We start from the raw sequence: 26,726 nt of genomic DNA, 5'->3' as shown, positions 1-26,726 counted from the left end.
GGAAAAATATGCATACAACAACAACAACAAAAACGTTAAAGTTGCAAAAGTAAACAGAAAGTCGAGTGCAGCGGCAGCGCACCAGCGACAGCGCTGGCAAAAAACCAACCAACTATTCGTACGCCAAATCCTCCCCTACCCGAGTACTCACTAAGTCGTGTGGTTGTGAAATTTTAGGTGTGACTTAAAGTTTAAAATTAAATTCAAATAAATAAACACTACAATACATACAAACCTAACTGTTACACAAAGTAAATGAAAATAAAATTAAATTAAAATAAAATTAAAATAAAATAAAAAAATAATGAAAATATAGATTATTATGGAAGCGTGCATTAATTGAAAATTTTAATTAATATTAAGCAGAATAATAATAAAAGCAAAACTAACAACAACATTAAGCCAGCAGCAACAGCAGTATGTGTGGGTGTGTGTGTGCTGCTGCTGCTGCATAAAAGCATATTGTGCAATAATAATAATATTCATTGCTGCCATAAAGCAGTTGGAAATGAAATAATAACGGTAAAAAATTGTAATTAATTGCAGTTTTTTTTGGTGTGCGTGTGTACGATTTTACAGGCGAATTATTACACAAAATAATATAAAAATAACTAATAATTAATATATAGTAATTAATAGGCGTTGAGCTGCTCACACAACAACTTACATGCTTACAACAACAATATAATATTAAATTATGAAATTCAAAATCTAACCAAATCTAAACTAACTCTCGCAACAGTTGTACGCGTGCGCCTTGTAATTGAATGTGAAGGAATCTAACGAACTTAACGCACTGTGGACTGTGTTTGGTCTCGAAGCGGCAGCGGAAGTAGTAGACTTTTAGCTAAACTTTAGTATACGGCGCGTTGTGGGGCGCTTTGCCGCAGGGTATATATAGAGCAATGGAGTGTGTCTAATTTTTAAACTTTTTATTGTACATTTTAAGCCTAGACTAACGTAATTTTACTCGAAATAAACGACCGTCCTCTTTACATTACAAACAAGTAAATTGAAAAAAATACAAATAATTATAATTATAATATAAGCAAAAAAAAAAAAAATTAAAACTAAAACTATCAAATGTTGCAAGCAAAGGCCGCAGCCAAGTATTTCAACTAACTTTTAAAATAGCTATATATATATATATAAATGTATGTGTATTTTTAAAGTAAATGAATCAGAAAAACCATAAAAATACCATAAAAAATAAACAAATCAATCAAAAAACAACAGAGTGCGTGGAAACCAAAATTAAAAGATAAAAAAAAATAAATAAATAAAAAACAGACTGAATGCCAGAAGACCAAAAGTAAATAGTACAGCAGCGCAAAAGAAAAACGAAAAATCGAAAAACAAAAAATAATTCAAACAACACTTACAAAAAAGACATAAACTACCGAAAAAGCCAATAAAATTATTAAACAACAGCAGCAAGTGACAAATGAACGAGCGTTTAATTGCCGCAAAGTGTTGAAATGCAATGCGGCAACACATAGCAGAGCAGAGTAGAGCCGAGTCATTAGTGGCCAAACAAAAAAGAAGCACATTATATTATAAACAATGTTGAAACAATTGTATAGTAACAAAAGTGTGTATAGCAGCTACAAAAACAACAACAACAATAATAATAATATAGACACAAAACAACTGTAAGGATATAAAACAAAAAAAAAGCAAAACGAGAAAACCAAAACAAAACTAAACAACGCCACGGATATAGGCAGACAGTCATATAGACAAGCAGTCAGTCAGTCAGTAAGGCAGGCGGTCAGACGGTCAAGTAGGCGGAGCGGCAGATATATTTCAAACCAAAGAAGGCACTCAATTGGTTGGCTGAGAGAAGATACGCTGAACGTACCTAATTAAAACGCACAGGCCCTGAAAGACAAACAAGCACACAAGCAACAACAAAGGAAAGAAATAAAGAAGAAGAAGAAGAAGACACAGAGTAAACAACAGCTTAATTAAGACAACAGCGAAGCAGAGGCGACAAAGCGCACTAGGCCCACCCACACTTCATACAGAAGTCAGAATCCTGCTCCACTGTAGAAAGGCGCGTGGCAGCCAAAGGGGTTCAACAGTGGCTGTGATACAAACTGTTGTGAGAGCTGTCAGCTGCAGCAGGGTCCGCGTACAGCTATAATTAGTAACAATTAACAACAACAACAACAACAAGGCAGGCTGTGTGTGGCAAGCAATTAAAACATTGGCCAAGTTGAAGTGAAGGAGCAGCGAAAATAATTACAAAAATAATAACAATAACAAATAATAAATAAATAATAAAAGCGCAAGGCAGACTGCCGGCCAGCAAGCGGTGGAGAGATGTAGCCAAGTGGTAGTGAAGCGGAAGCAGCTGAGCATTAAATAAATATTAAAACATCGATTAATACGAAATTGTATTAACAGCGAAGAGGCGCAAATAAAATCACATAAACACACACACACACACACAAACAAAGGAATACACACGAGAGCAGAGCAGAGCAACGTCAGCATTGACGTCAGCGGCAGGCAGCAGCAGCAGCGTTCTGCCAATAGCGTTCAATAGATGCTGCAGACGCTGCTCGTGTAGGCGTTAGCGCAGCAGAGCGCAGTGTAGCGGTAGAGTGGCGGTGACAGTGACAGCCGTCGCGCCGTTCGCTGCAGCAGCAGCCAATGCATCAGAAATCGAAGGTAAGTCGAGCGCGCCTTTTATTTTCTATTCTTTTTTTCTATTGTACAACAACAACAAACAGCAATGCCGCTCGCTTCTTCTTACTCATTGTTGGCGTTTCATAGCGTTTGTTTTTGTTTACACATTTTGCGTCAATTTATTATTGTTGCTGCTGCTGTTGTTGTTGTTGTTCGTTTTTCGTTTACGTTTTTCGCTATTTATTTTCGCATTGTCTGTTTTACATCCAATTTTATTGCTATTCAAAAATTTATTAAGCATAATTCAGTTTTTAATGACAAATTTCACACTCACGCCCGCTCAACCGCACACCCCCGCCACCCGCCACCCACCGTCGCACTTGTGGTTGTTTTGCCAAGCAACGCATTCCTTTTGCGCCACGGCAGCTTAAAAATGTATGTGTGTGTGTGTAGCTGTTGGTGTGCTGTGGACGTCGGGGCGTATGCGCGACTTTTATGTCGCCAAGTACTATTTTTATGCGCGTGTTGTATATATGTACATATGTATAAGCAAGAGCGAAAAAAAGAAAAGAAAACGAAATGAAACAAATAAGAAGGCGGCAAGTGTGACAAAAATGTGATTTTTTTATTTTTATTTCGCGTCAATTGTTGTTGCTGCAAGTCGCATGCTGTAAATATCTACCGAACAGGTATATTTGGACATTAAGGTGGTTGTGTACTACTCGCGAGTAAATATAAACTATTGTTTATGCTTTTTAGTGTAAATAAATAAATTATTTTTTTGTAATTATTTTAGAGGTTTTCTGTACATTAGGGTGGTCGGGAAAACGTTTAACGAGGAAATTGATTTTTTTGAATTATTATTATTTTTATTTTTTAGGCAAAATAAAGATACACATTTTGAAGCTTTTCAGCACAATTTTTTTTTTCTATAAACATTTTTGTAGCATATCTGTTCATTAGGGTGGTCGTGTAATTCTCGCGAGAAAATTCAAAATATTTTATTTTATTTTTGCTTTTTAGTTAAAATAAATTCATTTTTTTTATGTTATAAACATTTTGGTTATCTCGTTAACATAAGTTTTTTCGAGATTTCAAGATTTCTACCAATAAATGTTCACCCTAACAATATATACTATATATTCTATACATTGTCACATTCTATACACTGTGTATCTCTGTGTGCTCGAAATTGTTCCCTCTTCAATCTCTACATTCGATTTGTTTATTTATCTGCATTCAGCACGACGATTGATTGGAAGCGCCCCAAAGGCGAAATGAGTGGGCTCGTTTGCTAATTTGCACTACTCATTGATTTGTTTGGATTTCACTTTGATTGCCATGAGCGAATGTCACGTTACTTTGTTTCGATTGTTTTTTTTTTTTGTTGAGCTTTCTTTTCTTTCGGCACTTTGTTGGCAAATTAATTTCGCTGATTTGCATGCAGCGCAACGTGCATTGCTGCCGAGCGCGCTCATTGTAATGACTTTTTTTTGCGTTTGGCGCAATTAAGGGCGTCGACAGGCTCTATGTTTTCCAATAATTACTTAGTTCATTTGGGCAAAAAGTATGATTCATTGAAGTTGAAGAAATTTTATTTGTTATATACTTGGTTATATATTAGATTTTTGACTGAATTTTTAGTGATACTTGTGGAGTGTGTCCTTTTATTATTTACGACAAATTGAGGGTTCCTTAATTTTTATGGGGGTCTTTTATGGCATATACATATACATATCTTCACAGGTTCTATCTTGCTGGACGAAAACGGAACAAATTACAAAATATATAAAAAGATTTTTTAAAACATATAAGACATTTTTTTCATTATTGTATGGTCTGTAAATAATATACATATCTAGTCGAAAAGATTAAATTTCATTAAATTTGTTATTTTTTTATTATAATAGCATAGGAATGCGAAACTAATGCTTCTCGTTTTTTTATTCATAACATTTTTCTACCCTCGCAAAATATTGTATGGGGTATAATTGTTTTGTTCACCTAAAAGTTTGTAACACCTAATACTAAGCGAGATAGATGTATATATATATATATATTTAAGATCGAAAAGACGAATTGATTTTTGCATGTCAGTATGTTCCTTTGTCTAAAAAATTTAAAAAATTTGGTAGAGAAAAATGGCTTGAAAAGTAGACATAGCCCCGCCCTTTAATAGGCATATTTCAACTATCACTCAAATCACCAAAGCTATGTCAACCGGTCTTAGTTGAAACTTGTCTTTCTTTTGAACAGCGAAAATGGGTGAAATCGAATAGTAACCACGCCCAGCCCGAAAAACATTCAAGTGGATGTAGATTTTCAAGTAAATCGGAGTTCAAATATCGTACGGTCTAATGGGCGAAATCGGACAGCAGCCAATTCTGCTTTGCACTTTTTACAATATATAAACCAAATACCTATAAAAATATCGGACATATATAACTTATCTAAACATGGTCGAAATCGGTCCTTCCTTTTCGAGATGTGTTCAAAAATTAATGGGAATTTCGATAGTTCAATTGCCTTGTTTGTATTATGTGTATATACGTGCCTCTAAAGTAAGTAAATTGTAAACTGTATTCACTGCTCACTTATGAATAAATCATGTTTTCGAAAAACTAGAATTCCCGTTATTTTTTGAACACAATCGTAAATCTTCAAAATGTCGTATATGAGAAGGTCCCGAACGGTGGTTTCGGTTATACCGAAAACCCTTTAAAAAAAATTACTTTAATGCTAAATATTATTCAATCGCTTCAGAACCGCCTATAGCCTCAATACTATCAATCAAGTAATTTTCGACCAGCCGGTCGATTTTATACCGGTCAGGATTGTTCGGCTAGAATTTAACTCTACCTTACTTGCGTTATTTAAATATTTAAATTAATTTTCTCACATTGATAAACAAATTTATCATTAGTTTATGTTCCTTCCTTTTTCTTCCATTTTTATTGTTATTATTTTTTACAAATATGTGTGGATGAGCATAATAAAATACACAATTCATAATATTTGGCGCGTGCATCAGTTTTATTATTTTTTTATTTATTTGCACATTTTTTCAACTCAATTATAGCGTTGAATAACTGTGTGGATGTGGTTTTTTTAATGAAATGTGTTTTCAGCGCATAAAAAAATTCTGAAATTAATTGATTTTTTTTTGCTTTGTTTATTTCTTTTTATTCATAATACTCGTACCTTTGCACAAATTCGAAATGAAAAAACAAAAACTTTGTGTTGTTGTAGTTATTAATGTGCTCGTCTCACACGAAAATGTTGTCGATGATGATGATGATGATGTTATTTTATTGATGATTGAGTGTATAAATGTTGAATGTTAGCAATTGAAGTGTGTCCATTAGATATTCGTGTTCGCACATTCACACTCGTTAATATTTCGGAGCATTCATAAATAAATCAATATAAACAACTATAACTACAATTCAGGTGAAACGAATAATGAGGCGCATTGATGGCGGTAGTGCGTCGAGTCGGTGTAAAGTCATATTGGCGCGATTCGTGATCAAAATGTATTTTTCGACACTTTCCGAGAAAGTGCCATTGGACGTATGTAGTTCTAGAAGCTTGAAAATCGAGGGAGAGGACTTCAGTTGTAGGCATAAACATAAGTAAAGTGTATGCAATATATTTACTTGAATATATCGTACGAATCAATCTGTGATTAGAGTAGAGTCTGTAAGAGCTGCAGAGCTAAACAGAGAAGGTACAATCTTCTACAAGAGTGTACAGCTACTGGCGTACGCCGATGATATTGATATCATTGGAAACAACACCCGCGCCGTTAGTTCTGCTTTTTCCAGACTGGATAAGGAAGCGAAGCGTATGGGTCTGGTGGTGAACGAGGACAAGACGAAATATCTCCTGTCATCAAACAAACAGTCAGCGCATTCGCGTCTTGGCTCCCGCGTCACTGTTGACAGTCATAACTTTGAAGTTGTAGATAATTTCGTCTACCTGGGAACCAGCATTAACAGCAACAACAATGTCAGCCTGGAAATCCAACGCAGAATCACTCTTGCCAACAGGTGCTACTATGGACTAAGTAGGCAATTGAAAAGTAAAGTCCTCTCTCGACGAACAAAAACCAAACTCTACAAGTCCCTCATCATTCCCGTCCTACTTTACGGTGCAGAAGCGTGGACGATGTCAACATCCGATGAGACGGTACTAGGAGTTTTCGAGAGAAAGGCTTTGCGGAAGATTTATGGTCCCTTAAGAATTGGCAACGGCGAATACCGCAGACGATGGAACGATGAGCTGTATGTGTTATTCGACGACATAGACATAGTCCAGCGAATAAAAAAACAGCGGCTACGCTGGCTAGGTCATGTTGTTCGAATGGATGAAAGTGCTCCAGCTCTGAAAGTATTCGATGCAGTACCCGGTGGTGGAAGCCGAGGAAGAGGGAGACCTCCACTCCGATGGAAGGACCAGGTGGAGAGGGACCTGGCTTCGCTTGGTATAACCAATTGGCGCCAAACTGCCAGAAGGATACGTGGCGCGCTGTTTTGGACTCGGCTATAACCGCGTAAGCGGTGTCTACGCCAGTCAAGAAGAAGAATCTATCTGTGGAGAGTTTGAAATTTTTTGGAGAATTTGAAAAACTATGGAGACTTTGAAACTTTTGAACATTTATATGCAAATTCACCGTTATACTTGCTGTTCACCTTGTTTTTGCTGCTGCTATTGCTACGACAGCCCGATGTTGATAACGCTGCGACTGTCGCACAGCGGAAACAGACAACGACAGGTGGCCGGCTCGCGAACTGACCGCTTCTTTCGCTTTGATGATCACTTAAGTGGTGTCATTGTATACCTTTTTTACGTTGTTGTAATTGTTGCTGTTTCTGCCGACGCCTCGACTGCGATCTCGACAGCGAATGCATTGCGACGCGGTCGCCAAATCTTGTAAACGCTGAAATAGGTTAAAGAGTGCAGTCTCGTATGTCTGTGTGCCATGCAGTTGTGTAAATACATAGACGACAGATAGTATTTGCAAATATTTTGCGCTAAATAATGATGGCATCGCCTGCTGTTGCTATTTTGTGTCGCTCTAATGAGCAGCCGCAACCAAATTGAAGAATTCAAAATTTAAAAATAAAATGCGCGCGGCAAAAGAGTTAATAATGAAATAACAAAAACAAAAAGAAAATTAATATTGTGTTTAGGAAAAAAATCAACACGAAACTAATTTGCAATCAGCTTAGTAATTAGTTTTAGTCGGAAAAATAATAAATATTTATAAATACACAAAATGAATATGCACTTAAGTAACTAATGATATGCATGTGTTCGCGATCTTCACAACTAGATATACGCAAATTTATTCGTTTAAAGTACAATAGTGCTAAATAATTATAAAATTTTATAGATAAATTTAAACAACTTTGTATCGCAATAGAAGCGACTGCTAGTTACAGAGTTCTATTATTGTTCCATCAATACTGATGCTATGAGCGAGTGCGAGAGTCCGTTTTGCGGCATTCAAAGTGATTCTAAGTTGATTTGGAATATTATTTAGCACAAGAAAGTAAGGTTAAGTTCGAGTATATAATTTGACCCATAAATTCGGTATCAAGTCGTCTAGAGTATCGAAAATTATTATGTACTGTATATGAAGGTTGAGATAATTCCTGAACTGATTTCACTATGTGTTCACTTAATTTTGCGAAAATATCTCACATATTAACCGATATATATGGTAGAAAGCTCACTGGATGTTTGAAAACCCAAATATTGGGTATATAGGAGCTAGGGATGTTATGATTCGATTATACAAATTTTTGGAACAGAGGCACACTATTAGAAGAAAAAGATTCCCCCTGCCCCTGAATTAAATTAAAATATATGAGAGTTTTACCGATATTTACCGTAAATAATTGTACTTAGGCACTGAGTTCTTCTTGTTCGATATCTAGAGCTTTGAAAATGTATAGTCCGATTTCGACAATTGTGAAATGAGTGATGGCTACGCCTCAAATGCAGTATTTGTGGAAGGTGTGATTCCGCTATCTTCATTAGTTCTTGATGTATATATTATAAAGTGAACGAATCAGTTGGAATTCAAAATTGTGTTTTATGGGAAGTAGGCGTGATTTTGAACCAATTTCACCAATTTCCGTCTGTTAGGTATTAAGAGAATTCTATGCATCTACCAAATTGTGTTGAAATTAGTCGAGTTCCTTCGATATGGGTTTTGACCCAAAAGTGGGCGACATCACGCCTATTTATACTCTCGCAACAGAGTTGCTACGAGAGTATTATAGTTCTGTCCACAAAATGGTTGGTTGTAAGTCCTAAAACTAAACGAGTTAGATATGGGATTATATATATCAAAATGATCAGGGTGACGAGTAAAGTGCAAATCCGCATGTCTGTCTGTCCGTCCGTCCGTCCGTGCAAGCTGTAACTTGAGTAAAAATTGAGATATCTTGATGAAACTTGGAAGACGTATCCCTTGGTACCATGAGAAGGTTAAGTTCGAAGATGGGCGTAATCGGACTACTGCCACGCCCACAAAATGGCAATAACCGAAAACATATAAAAAGCTATAACTCAGCCATAAATTAAACTATTGAAGTAAAATTTGGTATGAAGGATCGCACTATGAAGGGGCATATGTGGATGTAATTTTTTTTTGGGAAGTGGCCCCGCCCCCTACTAAGTTTTTTGTACATATCTCGCAAACTACTAAAGCTATATCAAGGAAACTTTCTAGAGTCGTTTCTTTTAGGTACTACCTTATACAGTCCAAAAATGGAGGAAATCGGATTATAATCACGCCCACCACCCATACAAACGTTATGTTGAAAACTACTAAAAATGCTTTTATTCAGTAAGGAAAACCATCAGAAGACTAAAATTGCATTATAAAGATGGTACATTATAAAGATGGTTAGAAGAAGTACAAGTTGAAATGGTCGTGGCTCCACCCAGTTATGGGTTAAAAACCATATCTCCGAAACTACTCGACCAATATCAATGAAACTTGGTTGGTAATATTTTCTTTACATACCAATGATATGTTGTGAAAATAGGCCAAATCGGTTTACAACAACGCCTACTTCCTATATACTAGAACTTTGAAGTCGACCTAAATCGTTTACTTTACAATACATAAAGTAAGCGCTGGTGAAGATATCGGAACATAACTTTGGATAAATACTGCATTTATAGTGTGGCAGCCCCTTTAAAAAAATCGCCGAATTCGGATCATAGGTTTTTAAGGCCCCATATATCGAACATGAGGACCTCGGTACTTCTAATATTAGGGTTTCCAACTTTCAATGGACCATATATATGACGAATATGTGGGTCAAATTGCGAGAGTATAAAATGTTCGGTCACAACCGAACTGAGCCCTTCCTTACTTGTATCTATTTATTTTTTCATCTGAGTGGGCGTGGCAAAGATCCGAATTCCCCCATCTGCAATATCAACTAGTGATTCCAACTCACTAGTCCTAACATTTGATTGCAATCCAACCTAAAGTTGATCTCAATGTTTGTTTTAATTTGCTGAAATAGTTCTTAAATTTTTTAACAAAAAAAGTATAATAGATGTCCGTTAGTATACACTTTAAATTTACAAATTATATGCAATTTTACGCAATTTTAAACTTTATACATATCAAAAGGCTGTCTGTTGTGTTTTTCTGGTTGACTATGGCCAGCGCATCCCTCCGTACATCACAGCTTGTTTGTGCCCTAACTAAATATTGGACGAACAGCAAGGCGAGCCAAATGAAATCTGCGTTGATGCTTAATAGGAAGATACATATGCACATATATATGTATATGTATATACATGCAAATAAACCGTTGAAGCAATATGCATTTGTTGATGCATAACTTTATATATGCATATGCCATACCAACATATACATATGTATGAATGTATGTATGAATGTATGTATGCAAATGTATCTGCGTGGTTGTGTTTTGCATATTGAGGGCAGGAAATGTATGAAATATTTTCTTGTTCCTCATTTATTTGCCACAAGCAATTGAAATGCAAGCGAATTGCAAATGGGGCAACAGGGAATCTGTCAAAGATCTTTGAATTTTCCATTTATTGCTGTTGTTGTTTATATGCTTGTAGGTAAATACGCCACTATAGAGTTGTGTGTACATATATATGTACATAAATGGTATGTATTCTTGGCATATGTTGCATATGCAGCCGTGTGTTGCTGAAAGGTCAACTGTGTAGAAAGAATTGTGTTGCAACTTAATTAAGTTCCGCCCTGCGGTTGTGCATTTTATTACTTTCGTTGTGTGTAAATGTGTAGTTTATCATGCTAACGGCTATTTAATTTCAAGTATATTAAACTGTCAACTCGTCTTGGTTGTTGGAGAATTTACATCGTCAGAGATTTTATTTCACTTTTCAGCATATGATTTGTTGTTTTTGTAATAATTGCATTTTATTTGAATTGTGTAAAGATTGTGATTTTTCGAAAGCTATTACCTTGCCATTTTTATATAGCAATATCAACATATATGTATATACTTGTTGCTGACTCTCTTCAATCACTTTTGAATTTCGAGTATTATTTGTAACCAAAATCCATGCCGACACACATACAATGTATATTTACATTTATTGTTGTTGTTTATCATTATTTTTGTCTTGCGGCACGAAGATCGTGTTCATTGTGGCCCTAATTGCTTTCAAAAGTGCGCCTATTATTACCAATTTTTGGCAACAAAATTGTAGCAATTCTTCTGCTATTGTGGTTGCACACACTTAGATTGTTGTTGTTGTTGCTGCTTTTATTGTGTTTTTGGGATAGTTGGCGGTTTTTCGTCGTAGTGTGCCGCCGTCTGGCATTGTGAGCTGGCGTGTGTGATGGCATGAAAATTACTCTGCCGAGCAGTTACACCAAGCGTGTGTTTGTATGTTTGCCTGTTTCTATGCACCTAAGCATTTACATATGTTTGCACTTTAGTTCTTCATGCTAGGGCTGTTTTGTGCGCTTGCATGTTACTCATACGCCGTGTCGTGCGCTCACGCCAATCAAGTTTTTGTAGGACGTAGTAGTGTCTGTGTCTGGCGATTGATGTGCTTATGAAATGTGTGCATACAACATTTGTTCTTCCTTCTTCACTTTGGCGATACAGTTGTCCGTTTTTATTTTATATGTATGAAATCTATTTTTTTTGGCACAATGTACTGTGGGGCAGCATTTTTGGAAAAATTTATTGCATTATTTAAGAGAAATGATTAGATATAAAATTGAAGAGCGTGTTAGAGTTGCCACTTAATTTTTATTTCTACAAATTTTTCAATTATTTAAAAAAAATATTCACTTTTTTCCAAAAGTCTATTCATAATTTTCTGTGTCGGCTAATTGCTGTTTTTTTTAGAGTTGCCGGATAATTTTTACAAAAATTTTCAAAATGAATTATAACAGAAAGATGTTTCAATGAATTTATACAGTTGTTTAGTATTATTATTAGAGTTGCCAATTAATTTTTATTCTATTGTTTTCCTTAGAGTTCATTTATGGCATATTTTTATACTCTCGCAACCTGGTGCACAGAGTATTATAGTTTTGTTCACATAACGGTTGTTTGCGTCGCCAAGAAATAAAAGAGCTAGATAGATAGTTATATATATATGAAAGATCAGGATGACGGGTGGATTTGAAATCCGGATGTCTGTCCGTCTGTCCGTCTGTCCGTCTGTCCGTGCAAGCGATAACATGAGTAAAAATTAAGATATCTTAATGAAACTTGGAACACATATTCCTTGGCACCCTGAGGAGGTTGCTTTCGAAAATGAGCAAAATCGGTCCACAGCCACGCCCACAAAATGGCGGAAACCGAAAACCTATACAGTGTCATAACTAAGCCATAAATAAAGTTATGAAAATAAAATTTGGAACATAGGATCACATTAGGAAGGGACACATTTGAATGTAATTGTTTTTGAAAAATGGGCGTGGAATCGCCCACTTATGGGTCAAAAACCATATCTCAGGAACTACTCGACCGATTCTAATGAAATTCGGTATATAATATTTTCTTGACACCCTGACAACACGGTTAAAAAATGAGCGAAATCGGTTCACAACCACGACTACTTTCCTTATAACTCAATTTTGAATTCCATCTGAATCCTTCACTTTATAATATATACATTAGGAACCAATGATGATAGTGAAATAAAATTTTACACAAATACTGTATATGATCTGTGGCATTACTTGTGAAAAAATTGTCGAAAACGAACTATAACTTTTCAAGGCACCAGATATCGAACATGTTGAACTCAGCGCCTAAGGTTAAATTTTAACCGAAAATATGGGTAAATCTCTCAGATAATTTAATGTAATTCAGGGGAAATTGTTTTCTTCCAATAGTGTGTCTCTGTTCCAAAAATTATTAAAATCGGGTCACAACATCTCCTAGCTCCCATATACATAATTATAGGTTTTTCAAAAATTCGTTGGGCTTGAAAATTTATTTTATCTCAACAGGTTTGCCAATTCCGAATGTAAAATAATTAAATAATTTCGATAAATTTTAGAAAAAACTTTAAATGCGATGATTATGGGAAAATAAAATTTTTATTTGGCTAATTTGGGTGTGAAAAAAATGAAAAGTAATAATTTCAAAAGTACAGTTGAGCCGTCAACAGCTAGTTGGAAAAGCTATTAAATTGAATAATTTGCGAGAATTAAAATTTAATTGGTGTTCAGTAATTTTTCTGCGCTTAATATTCATATTTCCGCGGCCATATGTGATTTTAAAATCGTTCGTGTGTGGACTAAATATAATGCTTTTGTTATTAGTTTCCAAAATTGTTTATAATTAACATAATTTTTTTGTTTAAAAATTGCTTTAATCTATTATTTTTTTTACGCGCTTTCAATCAGTGTGCCACAGCGTAAGTGTGTATATATAAATTTCAGTATCTATGAGTGCACTTGCAATATTAATGAGTTTTTGCTGATTAAAAATGTGTGTGAGTGTGTGCATTGACTTACAATAGAATTTCTTTTTTAATTAAAATTGAATTCACATTTGTATTGTTGCATTGTTGGGCTGTCGTTTGGCATTTCTGGCTGCCGAGCTGCATGGCCATTGGCTGGGCGGCTCTTACTTTCCCGAATGATCTATCTGAAACATATTTGTACGCATTGCTGTGTGTCACACGTTGAGTGACTTTTCGTCGCAGTCATATTGTTCTATGCATATACTTAAAACAACAACAACAACAACAAAACTGTATATAAAATTCAATAAAACGCCGCATAAAATTGCAACAACTCTGCTTCGCTTTGCTGTGGCTTCGCATATTCTTGTGGCACTTGCAATCGCCATTGTTCTCGCGCTGTTGTTGTAGTTGCTGTTTCTTTACTTATAATTAATGATATGTTATGGCGACGGGAATGACAGTTTTCGTATTGCTTTCAAAATCGCCTGCCAACCAATAAAATGCGCGACTTCTGCTATCAACCAACAACGACAGGAACTGCAGTGACTAATCAGCGAATCAGCGATTGCCGCCACACTGTGACAAATACAAATGAGCGCTGCGAGCGGCTGCGGCTGCGGCTGCACGAAAACGAGAAAAACAAATAATAATTTAAATTTATTTATTTTTTCGGTTTTCTGTAATAAAAGCGTGCCTAAAAATAAATGCATACTCGAAAATACATAAATGCAGTATTTTCGTTTTTCACATTTAATTCTGTTATTTATAAAAATTCATTAGAAATTCAGTGGGCGCATTCATGAAAAATTGCCGTTTATAATAATAATTTTTTCCTCTAATTTCAAAGCACAAAATTTGCATTAGAAAATCTGCATAAATTCGCTTTAATTTTATTATTTTTCATATACTCTCATACATACTTGCATACAAATGCGAGTGATCACTCAGCAATTCCAAAAGCGAGTTTTGTAAATTATTTAAAATAATCAGGTATTTTTTTTTTATTTTTTCCTGACATGTATGTACAGTGTTGCTAATTGAAACTGATGTTATTAGTTGGCAAAGTTGTCAACATTAATTGCGCTCAAGCTGAAAAGAAAAACCAGAAACATTACAATAAATACATAATTAATTATACAGTTACTTGTATTTATATTTATATTTTGTATTTATATTTGAAATTACTTGATTATTAAATATTCATATTACTTCAGCAGTCGTCATTAAGTGCTGCCGTTTTGGAAAGACGATAGGTGACTTTTGGTTCTCTTGTCGATACGAAAAGTTGTTGCCCAGAGGAGCAAAAATTAGTGGAACAAAATCACCATAATCGACACAAAAAACTTCGAGTTAGAGAGACATCGAGTTATAGAAATTTTCATTAAAACATAAATTTTTCAGAAAGCTGTAAAATATAGCTTTACCCACAGTTTTAGTTATTTACTACGCAAAATGTTTTAAAAAGAAAAAAAGAAAAGTTCGATTTATGGAAGGAAGTTTATATGAAATTTGACTTCTATTGCCGATTCCAGAGTTCGAGTTGTGGAGAACTTCGAGTTATAGCAATTTGAGTTATGGAATCAAATTTGTATTAAATGTGATTTCCAAACGCTATTGCCAATTCAAAAGTTCGAATTATGGAGATCTTCGAGTTATGGAAGTTCCACTGTATATATGTATGTACATATATCCTTCCAGATCACCTCTAATAATAGAAATATATTGTCGTTCCTCCGAATACCTTTAAACCAAATACTAGTACCGAACAGTATATAATATATACGAGGTGTGTTAATCATTCGTCCACATTAATGTTGTCGCCTTCAAAACAGTCCCCATTCAATATTATGCCCTTTTGATAGTGTTTCTTCCAATTGTCGAAAAACTTTTTAAACCCGATTTTGGGGATAGCCTTTGGCTCTTTTGGATATTTCTTGGGTGTCACACGTCACACGTCGAAGTCATCGTTACATTATTGTTTTTGGCCGAGAATTCACGAACAAGCAACGAAGTGTGAGCTTTAGCAAACAAAAATTGACAAGTTCATGAAAACCGTCTAACTATAAGAAGCAACTATAGACAAAGAAGCAATAAAAATTGTAAAGTAATTCAGGGTATTGAAAGTGTATTGACATAATAAAAAATATAAAAAAATGTTGACAATTGGACTCTCCAAACCCGTGTAATTTTTAATTTTACAATTCCCGTTATTTTTTTAACACAACACGTGCATCAGAAACTTCATTTCATTTGACTTTTTGAATACTAAATAATCGCAGTTTGACAAGTTACACAATGTTAGTTATATACAATACTTGGTGCTGGTCACACCAGGTCTTACTCTCATCTCACCACCCAACAATTTCTAATAATTCATATTTATAATCGACTCTAATACACGATTAAATTTGTGTTACATACATACATCTGCTTTACAGGCTTCAAAAAATCGATTTTTTTGTTTTGTTATAAATCTCTTCCAAAACTATCCAAGAATATGTCTTTAAAATTGCAGAGGCCAATTCGACATATTTTCAAAGCTAGAGCATTAAAAATTAAAAAAAAAAAATTTGTTCGACTGTTTCAGATACATCGCACGACCTCCATCACCGGCACCGATTTACAAGTGCATAAAATCGCATCATTACTTTCCATAGCTTCCATCTATGGTTTTCAAAGTTTTTTTTTCCGGTGGACTTTATACCACTAATACTATACTAATAGGTGAGAAGTAACAGCAATTAATGAAGTGAAAATGATTCGCTTTGTGATGAAAAATTATAAAATCTCTCCAAGAATTATCCTTTGCTCATATAGTACTGTATATAATACTTTCCTTTATTTAAGTGGACTTTATGTGGTCCAATATAATTGTAATTAAATTTAGTGTAAACAAGTTGTTGAGTATAGATCTTCCCAATATTGTGTTGAAATCGGTCTCGTTTTAGGTCTAGTTCCCATACTTCGATTATATAAAAAATTCACTAATATCAGAAAATTTTTCCACTCTTTTGAGCCTTGGAATAGCTCTCCCTTACTTGCTTTTAACAAACAAAGGCACTCATAAAATAATCAATATAGTTTTTATAATTTTTTATTAGAAATTTTCTTTTAATTTTAGAGGCTGTTACAAATGAAACCGTAAATCGAATTAAAAAACTTTTGCTTTCGGCAGGAGGGAGTTTCAACGCATGCTAAACGAATAACACTCGTCTACATAAACGTCATATTGAAAACTTTCAATTAACTGTCAAAAACATTGGTAAAAGTTCGGACATATTTCGCACATCTTTTCAAACGAAATTTAAGTCAAAACACAAATAAAGGAGAATAAAAAAAATTCAAGAAAAAACCAAAAAAAAAATAAATAAAGCAAATAGTACTCCCGACAAAGTGTGTCTCTTAGTAGGCTAGGCGCGTTGTGTGCGACTTCCGTTAGTCCGTTAGTCCTTGTGTGTCCGTTATTGCTTTGTGTTCGGAGCAAACAAATATGCGCAAATATACACGAGTAAAGCACGCTACTCGATCGATTATTTGCTCCCTTCGTTGGCAATTCAACTTTTATTGCTACCAATATGCTGCTTAAGTTTGTTGTTGTGCATGTTGTTGTTGTTGAAGTTGCTTCGTTATTACTTTCTTGCCGCCTTTTTATGGCACATGGCACAACAGACTCCCACTGTGGACGCCGACGGCTTTCATTCCCCTGCCTATTTCTCTCTTGGTGTCTGGTGTGTTTGTGTGCCTTTAGTATATCGAGTTCAATTTGTTTTTCTTCATTGGTGATTTTATGTTGTTGCTGCTGCGTCCACTTAAGTTTTACGATTATGTTCAGGCATTCGAAAGTCCAGCGAAAAGAAAATACCAAAAATATATTCAAAGACCATAAAACTCGAGTGCCAAACGTACAAATCTTCATTTCTACAAAGACAGCCACTCACAACACACGCCACATACACACACACTCATGCGCTATAACTGTGGGTGCGCGGGGGTGTGCGCTGGCAGCACTGAAGGAATTAATAGTTGAGCAACTCGAATGCAAACATATTGTTTATTTATTGTTTTTTTTCTTGTTGTTTTTGCTGGCGAATTTTATTGTGAGGCCAGTCTGCAAATGAACCGCTCTTTCATTTTGTTGATTCTATGGCATTTCTCTGTGTTCTCCTACATCTCTTAACTTAATTATATTCCATTTAAAAATTGTTTTCTTAAGACGATTGTTGTTGGTGTTGTTTGCGTTGTTGGCGTTGTTGTAGCTTGTTAGTGATTTGCTTTGCCATTGTTACACGCAGCGATTAATTCAAATTATGTCGAAATTTATCATTATGTTCGCCATGGCATTGTTGTTGGCCGGAGCAATACACATGGCTAATGAGCTTGCTGAAGCGGTCAAGTACCCTTAGCTTACGGAAGCTTCAAAGAAGCAATCTATTTTTAGTACATTCATGGTGTTGTTCTTGGAAAATGTCGCAAATTGACTTTGAATGTTGTTTATATTTGGAAAGACCTTTAAATTTGATTTATGTTTAAACAATGAGTTTAAAAGCTCAAGCGTATTTAATGGAAGTATATTGGGAAACTTCTAATGTATGATATCATTGAGGTTAATGGATGGTTTCAGCCTTATGTTTCTGTCCGATATTTCCATAATCCATCCTTACCTTCAGCCCTTCTATCGATCTTCCCTTTCAGTCAACTAACCAATCAAACTTTTATTTCCATCTGTCCATCCTATCAATTCAGATCTTTTAAAACTGACAAGTTGTTCATATCTTTGTTAGGCTCTGATGTAGTTACGACTTTCTTGAGTTGATAAGGTACTTGGAGCATTCGAGAGAACTGTACTCCACAAGATCGATGGAGTCGGTCGCGTGTGCGAGGAGTACCGAAGAAAATGGACTGTATGAGGTCCACGGCGAAGGGATTCCGTCATAAGGCCTTAAAATCCAATGAATGCGCTGGTTGGGTAATGTCGTACATTTTGAAGCCGATGTCCCAGTGAAGGTTTTGTGTTTTCTGCCCGACCCACGGTTGTAGTGTGAAACATAATAAAGAATCTCCAAACTTATTTAAACTAATTGCAATGCTTTTCTACACACATTCTCCAGTTTAACAGTTATACTCAGAGTTGTAGTTCTCTAGTTTTAGATTAAAGATTTCATTCGCTTTTTATTATTTCCTGAACATCTGTTCGTCTGTTGTCTGCATTTTTATTGATTTCTTTGTGCTCGTGCGAATTTTATATTGTCATAAAAGTTATGACCAAATTATTTAATATAAACTAGCTTTAAAACCCATACCCAAGAGAATCAATTAATATTATTGTCTACAAATAAGCAAACTAGTTCTTTGGGGCATACGATTTTTTATTTTTGTTAGAATCATTAAAACACCCAAAGTGCAAAATATTTATTATGAACTTTTTATTACTTATCCACGTGGCAAACTAATTTGTCGATTTTAATATTAATGCTTCTAATGGGGTCTTTTGCTTTTAAAATTCATATTTTAGAGATTTCATGTTTGTTTATTCAATATTGAGTTTAGACTTTGACGCTGGGACTGACCATAGTTTTGAGAACGAACACTCCAGTTGTTTTTTTAACACTTCTCACTGAGCGCTAAAGTTACGTCATAACATCCAATTCACGGGCTTGAGTTTATGACCAACTGTGAAGTTGAATTTGATGTCTGTTAACACCTTGTTATATATGTATGCGAAAGAAAATTGGTAAGAACATTAGATATTAGATATTTTCCTTGCAGAATAGAATTCTACATTCATAAAGTCAGTAAATTTGTATCTCCATAAAAGAATTATAGGAGTTTATTCCTGTTAGAGGGTTGCCTAGTATGGAACGATCTATTGGTGACAAACTAGTCAGATTGATAATCGAGAAATCCAAAAAAAGTATTTATAAATATATACCGCCGAACAATACCAGGGTAAGATCGTTTATCAACGCTCTGAATCATTCACTCTGAAGTCAGTCCCTTCCTTAGCTTACTTAAAGTTATAAGTATAGTGCCACTGAAACAACATAATCTGACCTAACCTATAAATCTTCGTGTTATTTTCAAAACACCAAAAATTATTGGCACTTTCAAAACAATACAGAGTTGTTTGTAAGTGCATACAAACCGCAAGTCGCCAAATAATCGCCAAAATACGACTTAGTGACACACTCCTCGTGGCAACAGCAGCAGCACTTGTTTAGTTGAACAAGGATGAACCGCAGAATGGCGGTCGGCTGCGTTGCGGCTCCACATCGTGTGCATCTGTCGCCTCTACTCATCCTTATGATTTGAGTTTTACTATTTTTCATGCTGTTTTTGGTTTTGTTTTTGCTTTTTTTTGTTGTTTTGGTTTTGTTTTGCATTTCATAGCTGCTGTGGTTAGTTTAGCTTTGCGGCTGTCGTTATCGCAGCGGTTGAGGTGTTGCTGTTGTTGTAAAAGTTTTACGCTGTTGTTTTTACTATCGCACATAGCCAAATAGTTGCCGCCGTCGTTGTTGTTGTTGTTATTGTTGTCATTGTTGAGGGTTTTGTTCGTTGCGTTTTGTTACTGCTGCAGTTGGTGGTGTTGTTGTTGTTGTTGTTTCTGTTACCATTGCTTGGCTGCTGTTGCTAATGCCTGTACTGCTGCTGGTGCTTGTGGTTATGTGGTGTTGTGTGGTTGTGTGGTTGTGCGGCGATGCTTGTGCCTGTGCCTGCCGTTGGTTCACTGGGCGTGTTGCCAAACATTTCTGAAACAAATTGTCGTCGCGCTCGACAACATTCTTCTTCTTTGTGGCGTGTACACACGTTGGGCGACAGCAAAGCCAACAACAACAACAACGCGAACGACAGCATTCATATCTCACATGTACTTAGTACTGCAAGCAGCTGCCGTTATATATATGTGTGTGTGTGTTTGTGCTTGCATTTTGCGCCATAAAATATGTTGGTTAGTATGTATGCGCATGCATGCCATCACAATAACAATTCACTATCAGCCGTCAGCCATCGTCAGTCGTCACAATTGCATCCTGTATCGCCGCTGCGGCATAACGTTTGTGCGGCGGGGCGTATGGGAGGGCGTGTCAGTGGCAGACAGTGTAAGCAAGAGCAAAGTGATGGCGCTGAGGCGTGACGCCTTCATTGCTTAGATCTGTGAATAATTTTAATTAAGCAGCAACAAATATACTAGGTTCACATGTGTGTAAGTGTGTGTGTGTGAGAGTGGTACTTGCTTTTAATATTACGCGCTTTGTCAAAGATATTGCAAAATCGAAATCGAGAAATAACGCGGCGGCCCATTGGTTGCTTTAGAATAGCAAATTTTGGCATTTTTTAAACCTTTGCTAACTGATTTCTCATCAAACTTGGATCTGTAGATGGGACAACTTTTATGTTATAATTATGTTATGTTTTAGATGGGCCTCGGCCCTACCAAGGTGGCATAAGTGTGTCCATACCACACGCCAATTGGTACTGGAAGGTGCATAGCAAAAATCAGGGCGCTGATCAACGCATTGTATTGATCCGTTGTGTTTTTGAATACACGTGTGGTTAGGCCTTACATAGGCTGGTACTCACGTTAAAACAAATCCACATCATACTGCTCTGACGTATCGTTAGATAAGATCAGTGAGGTATGTTCCTGATCTCAACTTCATTTGGAGTCTTCAATAAGGAATTTCGATATTGCGTAGCGGTTAGAAATGTACATATATGCATGTATTGTTGGACGCAGAAATCGGGTTCATCTCACTTGTCGAAGAATGTTTTTTGTTATTCCCAGTTAAGTTAAATCTTATCATAAATTTCATCAGCTGTTTAGATACAACTTAAAACTTATAGAATTCTTCACAGTTAAACATTTTTGGTATTACGTGGGAGATATTCATATGTTTATAAAATTGAAAGGGGAAATTGAAGTATTTTTGTCATTTTTAAATTTTCCAATTTGAAGTTCATTGTTATATTGAAGGTTTCCATTTAAATAGTCAATTATAAAATATTTATTTTGGAGCGAAAATAGTTTTATTTTTTTTTTTTTTGAATTCCTTGTTGACACCACTATACCGACCTGTCTGCTTATAGGATATATTATGCTGACTATTTTGCTGCTAAGATTTGCAATAATTCATCTGTACAAACATACATACATCTCACATGTGTATTTAAATATAAAACAAATTCTAAGTTGTTTTTAAAATAAAATATAAACTTATAATAAGTGGATGTAAGAATGTGTGTATTTGTGCGATTTTCGCAATAGTTTCGTATACGAGCAAAGCAAAGCAGCAGTTTGTGGCACAAGTGGCAAATGTCTGCAAAAACTTTTCGCCTCATTCTTCTTAGGTTGACAAACGCGCACAATAGTTTTGAATTTTATTTATTTTCTAATCTGCAGTACCGCTATTTTAACAACCAACTGTCTACGTACCGACGGACACACGAGTTGCTATATTTGCATATACATATGTCTGTGTGATTAGGTATGCCTGCAGCACAATGACAAAACGCGCAGAACATAAAAATAAGACAACAATAGCGGCGACCAAAAATAAAACAGATCAAAATAAGACAAACAAATCGAATTTAGAAAACCACAATGTATTAAACGCAAGAGCGACAAGCGGCAATAGCAAAGTAGCAGCCGTAACGGCGCATAGGGAGCACTACTGAAATATGCGAAGCGTTTCATGCTTGTCAAAAACAATCAAAAAACAACAAAAAATTAAAAAAAAAATATTATAAAAAAGGAGAAAAAATAAAATAAACGAAAAACAGAAAAATTTAATAAACTTTTACATTTGCAACGTTGCCATCCCGTCACAGCGCCGAGCATCCCTTTGCCCGTCACTTTCGTTGGCAACACCTTGAGCCAACCGCCAACGCCTTTCGTAGTGCCTAACGTGGATTCGTCGTCATTTGAAAAACCTCTTACGTATTTGCTTAGGAATTTCGTTGAAAATGCCGACTTTTCACTTACCGGCCACACACACATGCGCACCCATGGAGGGCGTGTTGGTGGGTTTTGGACTTTGTGTGGGTGCACTTCAAAAGCCAAAAACCTCAAAAATAAACTACTCACATTTGTATATATACAATGCATGTTAGTAAAAGCGTGTGTGTGTGTAAGACAAACGGCTGGCGAAATGTACTTCAATGTCAACACCTCTGATTTGAATAAGACATTAAAACGGCGACGCCGTCATTTGTAATCATCATTAGCTTCATATTCTCGCTCGTATATTTCAATATCACCAGCATCATTCATCATTTCCACACACGAGCGTGAGGAATTTATAATTCCTCCGAGTACTCTCGTATAATGCGAAGCGAAATTGTAGTATATTGCCAGTTATAGCTTTTCATTTTTTTCTTTGGCAGCGCTAGACGTCTGCTTATATTAATTTGTGGTCGGTGAATTTAATTTTTTTTATACCCAGCGCTCAACTCGAGAGATGAAATTTTTGGCAGTTTCTGCGTTTTGGTAATCGATAAAGTGGCTTGTGTGAAGCTATCACGAGTTTCACAACCGCAGTGTTGTATTTTGCAAGCTGTCCCAATAAAAAATTTGATGAAATCATTCAATGTAGAAAAATTAGTTCTTTCACAACCATGAGAACCGTGTTTTTATGAGCTTGGCGATTTTCGTTTGTTAAAAGTTCACACTTCGTTGCTTGTTCATGAATTCTTGGGCAAAAACAATACCGTAACGAGGCCACAGTCTCCAAATTCGCCAGACTTGATTCCGTGTGGCTTTTTCCAATTTTCAAAAATAGAGAGAACCTTAAAGGGGCCATCAGAAATCGCTGAAAGAGCTAAAGGCTATCCCCAGAACTGAGTTTGAGAAGTATATCGACGGTTGAAAGAAGCACTGGCATAAATGCTAACATCGAATGAAGACTATTTGAAAGAGAGAATAATTTTTTTTTTTCAAAAAACGAAAATTTCCTCAATTTTTTTAACAAATCTTGTATTATTTAATTATTTATTTTTTTGTTCTCCCATTTTTTCCACTCATTGTTGTCATCATTTTAAATATTATGAGATAATTGAAACAATATTTATGTGCGTGGGTATAAACAGCTGACCACAGCTTCCATTCGTGAACATAAATCGGAAAACGTAAGTGCTGACGTCATCATTAGTCAAAGTGACATTATTAATATTTAAATGTAGATTTGTTTTTTCGCACACATTATATTTATGATTGCCTTGCAGTAAATCGGTGGCTTACAGGTTTTAGTGAAATGCCCAAGCTATTTACATATTTATATACGATATACCCAGTAGAGTCACTTAATATTTTTTTCTACGGCAACGTAGTGTATATAGGCTTGATTCATGCGTCAATTTTCTTTCATTTGTTTAAAAAAAAAGTTTTTGTCGCCAAAATCACTATTACCATTTTGGGTCTTCCAACATAAATTATTGGACCTCGCCTTTAAAGATGCGTTATATTATTTAAATAGAAGAGTGGCGAATCGAACAAGCAGGTGACAAGTCTTTTGACGGAGAAATAGTGCTCAAATAGTGCTCTCACTGGTTTCCAGAAAGATGACAATTTACCAATTTTTTGTTCTAATGGCAATATTTAATGGAGATGCTTGACTAAATAAGTGAGGTAAGGGATATGAATAGTAACGGAGTGTATCATAAAAGAAAAAACTGTCAAGTCCTAAGTGTTGCATCACGCAATGGAGACGTAATATTAGAGTATTAAATATCGGGTGAAAATAGTGCAAACAGTTCTGAGTACTATATTCGTAATGAAATAAAATAATTATATGGTACTTATAACAAGTGTTTTTTAGACGTATGGTTTTCAATCAGGCAATACCCTTTTCGGAGTTGGTCTTTTTGACAGCTGTTACTGTATTTATACTCAGTTTGGCTTATCATTTCATAATGTACCTACCCATCCTACAGCGGAACAACTTTTATTAGCAGACATACGGCCCCGATTGCTGCAAAAAATTGTGGCAAATTAGGGCTCTAGGTTGGAATTTATGCGAGTCAGTCACGGCGCTCAATTGCCCCAAATAATTTTTAAAATTTGATGGCAACCCCTTATCTTTATAATAAAGCTAAATTCTTGGCAATAACACTAAAGTATATCCATTTTATTACTTCTTGAAAACCACCACTTCCAATATGTATGGCTATGGGTAGACTACATACCTAGCTGTACTTAAACCATAAGGAAGTCAACTTATATGAACGTATGTTTCCCTAAGCTTTCAAGCATGTGAATTTTGAAAGAAGAAGGGAATAATTATGTTGTAATAAACTAATTTTTGATGATAAATAAACATTCAAAATTGTAATAAAACTGTTAAATGCCTGCATTCAAAGGAAAAAATTCAATTAAAATAAAATATTCAAATTAATAATATCCTCATAAATAAATATGTATATACAGATTTAAGACTTTTATTTATTCATACATACATACATATATGAATGTGTAATAATTTCATCAACGCAAATTTATTGCCATTTTAATAGATCATATACAGCCAGGATTACTCGCCGCATTAATGCTTCTTTTTTCTTAAGCTTTTTATAAACATCAAAAATTATTGTAAATAAATAAAGCGCACACATGCATATATTTATAATCTATGTTGAAATGTGTACATACATATGTACACCATTAAAAATATATTTGTAGTTTTATTGTATATATATTTTGCACCATTTTGACTCATCAATGAATTCTTTTTTCATCTTTATGTTTCTTGTTTCTTTTTTGCAGATTTTTGATTTTGTTCCTCTCCACCATCACCACAACCACAACCAATACCACCACCAAAACCACCAATACAACCATTACAACCACAAATACCACCAACAAAATAATTATAACAACCATCGCCACCACCAACACCATTCACCACGATGGCTACCATAAATTCGGTAAGTAGACATATGAATCATTTTTATCACTCATCCGTGGAAAACTTGTTGCATAAGCAACAGCAATAGCAAAAATTCAAATATTCAAAAAAAAAAAAATAAAAAAACATGCAAATAAATCATAAATATATGTACGCGTGTACATATGTAAGTGTTGTGTTGGCTGTGGATTATTAGGAGCCATATGCGCGCACTTAATTTATAAAATGAGCGGGTGTCCTCATGCGTTCAGCAGACATACACACACACACTTCTACATATGGTTTGCTGTGTGTAGGTGTGTGTGTGTGTGCCGCTGAGGTGGGTGTTCTTACGTATGCGGTGTAGTTGTACTTTGAGTACTTCATTAATTTTTGGCAAACCATTCATAGCTGTGACGAATCGAATGGCGTCAGTATTGGAGAGTTTATACGTATGCAAACATGTGTTATACATCTATTTATGGAAAAAATAAGCATTTGTCAGAATTGCGCCAAATTTTGTTTCCAAAAAATCAACAAAAAAAATTAAAGAAAAAGCTTCTATTCAGTGACATAACAGGCGTGACATGAAGAGGCTGAAAATTATGAAGACCAGTGTCAAATAATATCAAAATGTCAAGACGGTTTTATTTAACGAAAAAGCTTCTGATAAAAGACATAACAAGCTTGAGAAGGAGACTAAACATTCTTGAGACCTTGCCGAATACTGTGGTAAAGTCAAGATCACAACATTTTTGTATTCTTGAATGAAAAAATTTTCTACTAAGTGATTGATGTAACATTTATAAGGAAGCGGTTACCTGGCGTGTGTCAATTAATGTCGAAAGTTTAAGATCCCAAAGACAAGCGGATGTTTCCGGAATCAGTTGTTGGCTTTCTACCCTCTTTCATCAGCAATTTCCCCTTTATATTACTTTTATTGTAGTTATCAAATGTGAAAATGAAGTATGGTTAGATCGGATATCAAAGTGGACTCAGTCCCCGTTGGTATATGTACTCTAGTTTTCTTAGATCCTTCGAAGAATTTGAAAATTGAAGGTTTTTTTCAGAAGAAGAATACGAGGTGAGGTTATCAGAAGACTTAAATCACTTTATTATATACCGTTCAGTTACAATCAGTGGTGAGTTTCAAAAGTAATCCTGATTAATTTCTTCGAAGTATTGAGACTAGGACTCTTAAGTGACGCATATTTTCCCTCATACTGTATCAAGCTGGAATATAGCAAG

General features: G+C 35.3%; 1 protein-coding gene and 1 long non-coding RNA gene across 4 annotated transcripts in view; one reads left to right on the top strand and one right to left on the bottom strand.

Annotated features, from left to right (window-relative positions):
* Window positions 1-292: 292 nt before the first annotated feature.
* The window catches only part of LOC105220733 (mucin-5AC), a 58,627-nt gene continuing 32,193 nt past the window's right edge, over window positions 293-26,726 (top strand). For all 3 annotated transcript variants that reach the window (XR_003753184.2, XM_029045567.2, XM_029045583.2), the window contains exons 1-2: window positions 293-2,676; window positions 25,358-25,518. Coding sequence is in view for 2 of the 3 variants with exons in the window: in XM_029045567.2 (XP_028901400.2) it covers window positions 25,501-25,518 (18 nt within the window). In the remaining variant the exon portion in view is untranslated. The remainder of the gene's footprint in view (window positions 2,677-25,357; window positions 25,519-26,726) is intronic.
* Window positions 13,223-22,248, bottom strand: LOC128922355 (uncharacterized). The gene is made up of 3 exons (XR_008471594.1): window positions 21,181-22,248; window positions 14,523-14,691; window positions 13,223-14,222 (listed from the first exon to the last, which is right to left on the bottom strand). It is a non-coding gene; the product is annotated as an uncharacterized LOC128922355 (long non-coding RNA).

This window comes from Zeugodacus cucurbitae, chromosome 2 (assembly GCF_028554725.1).
Source record: "Zeugodacus cucurbitae isolate PBARC_wt_2022May chromosome 2, idZeuCucr1.2, whole genome shotgun sequence".
In the NCBI taxonomy this organism is placed as follows: Eukaryota; Metazoa; Arthropoda; class Insecta; order Diptera; family Tephritidae; genus Zeugodacus; species Zeugodacus cucurbitae.
This window is presented reverse-complemented; position numbering and strand designations above follow the sequence as displayed.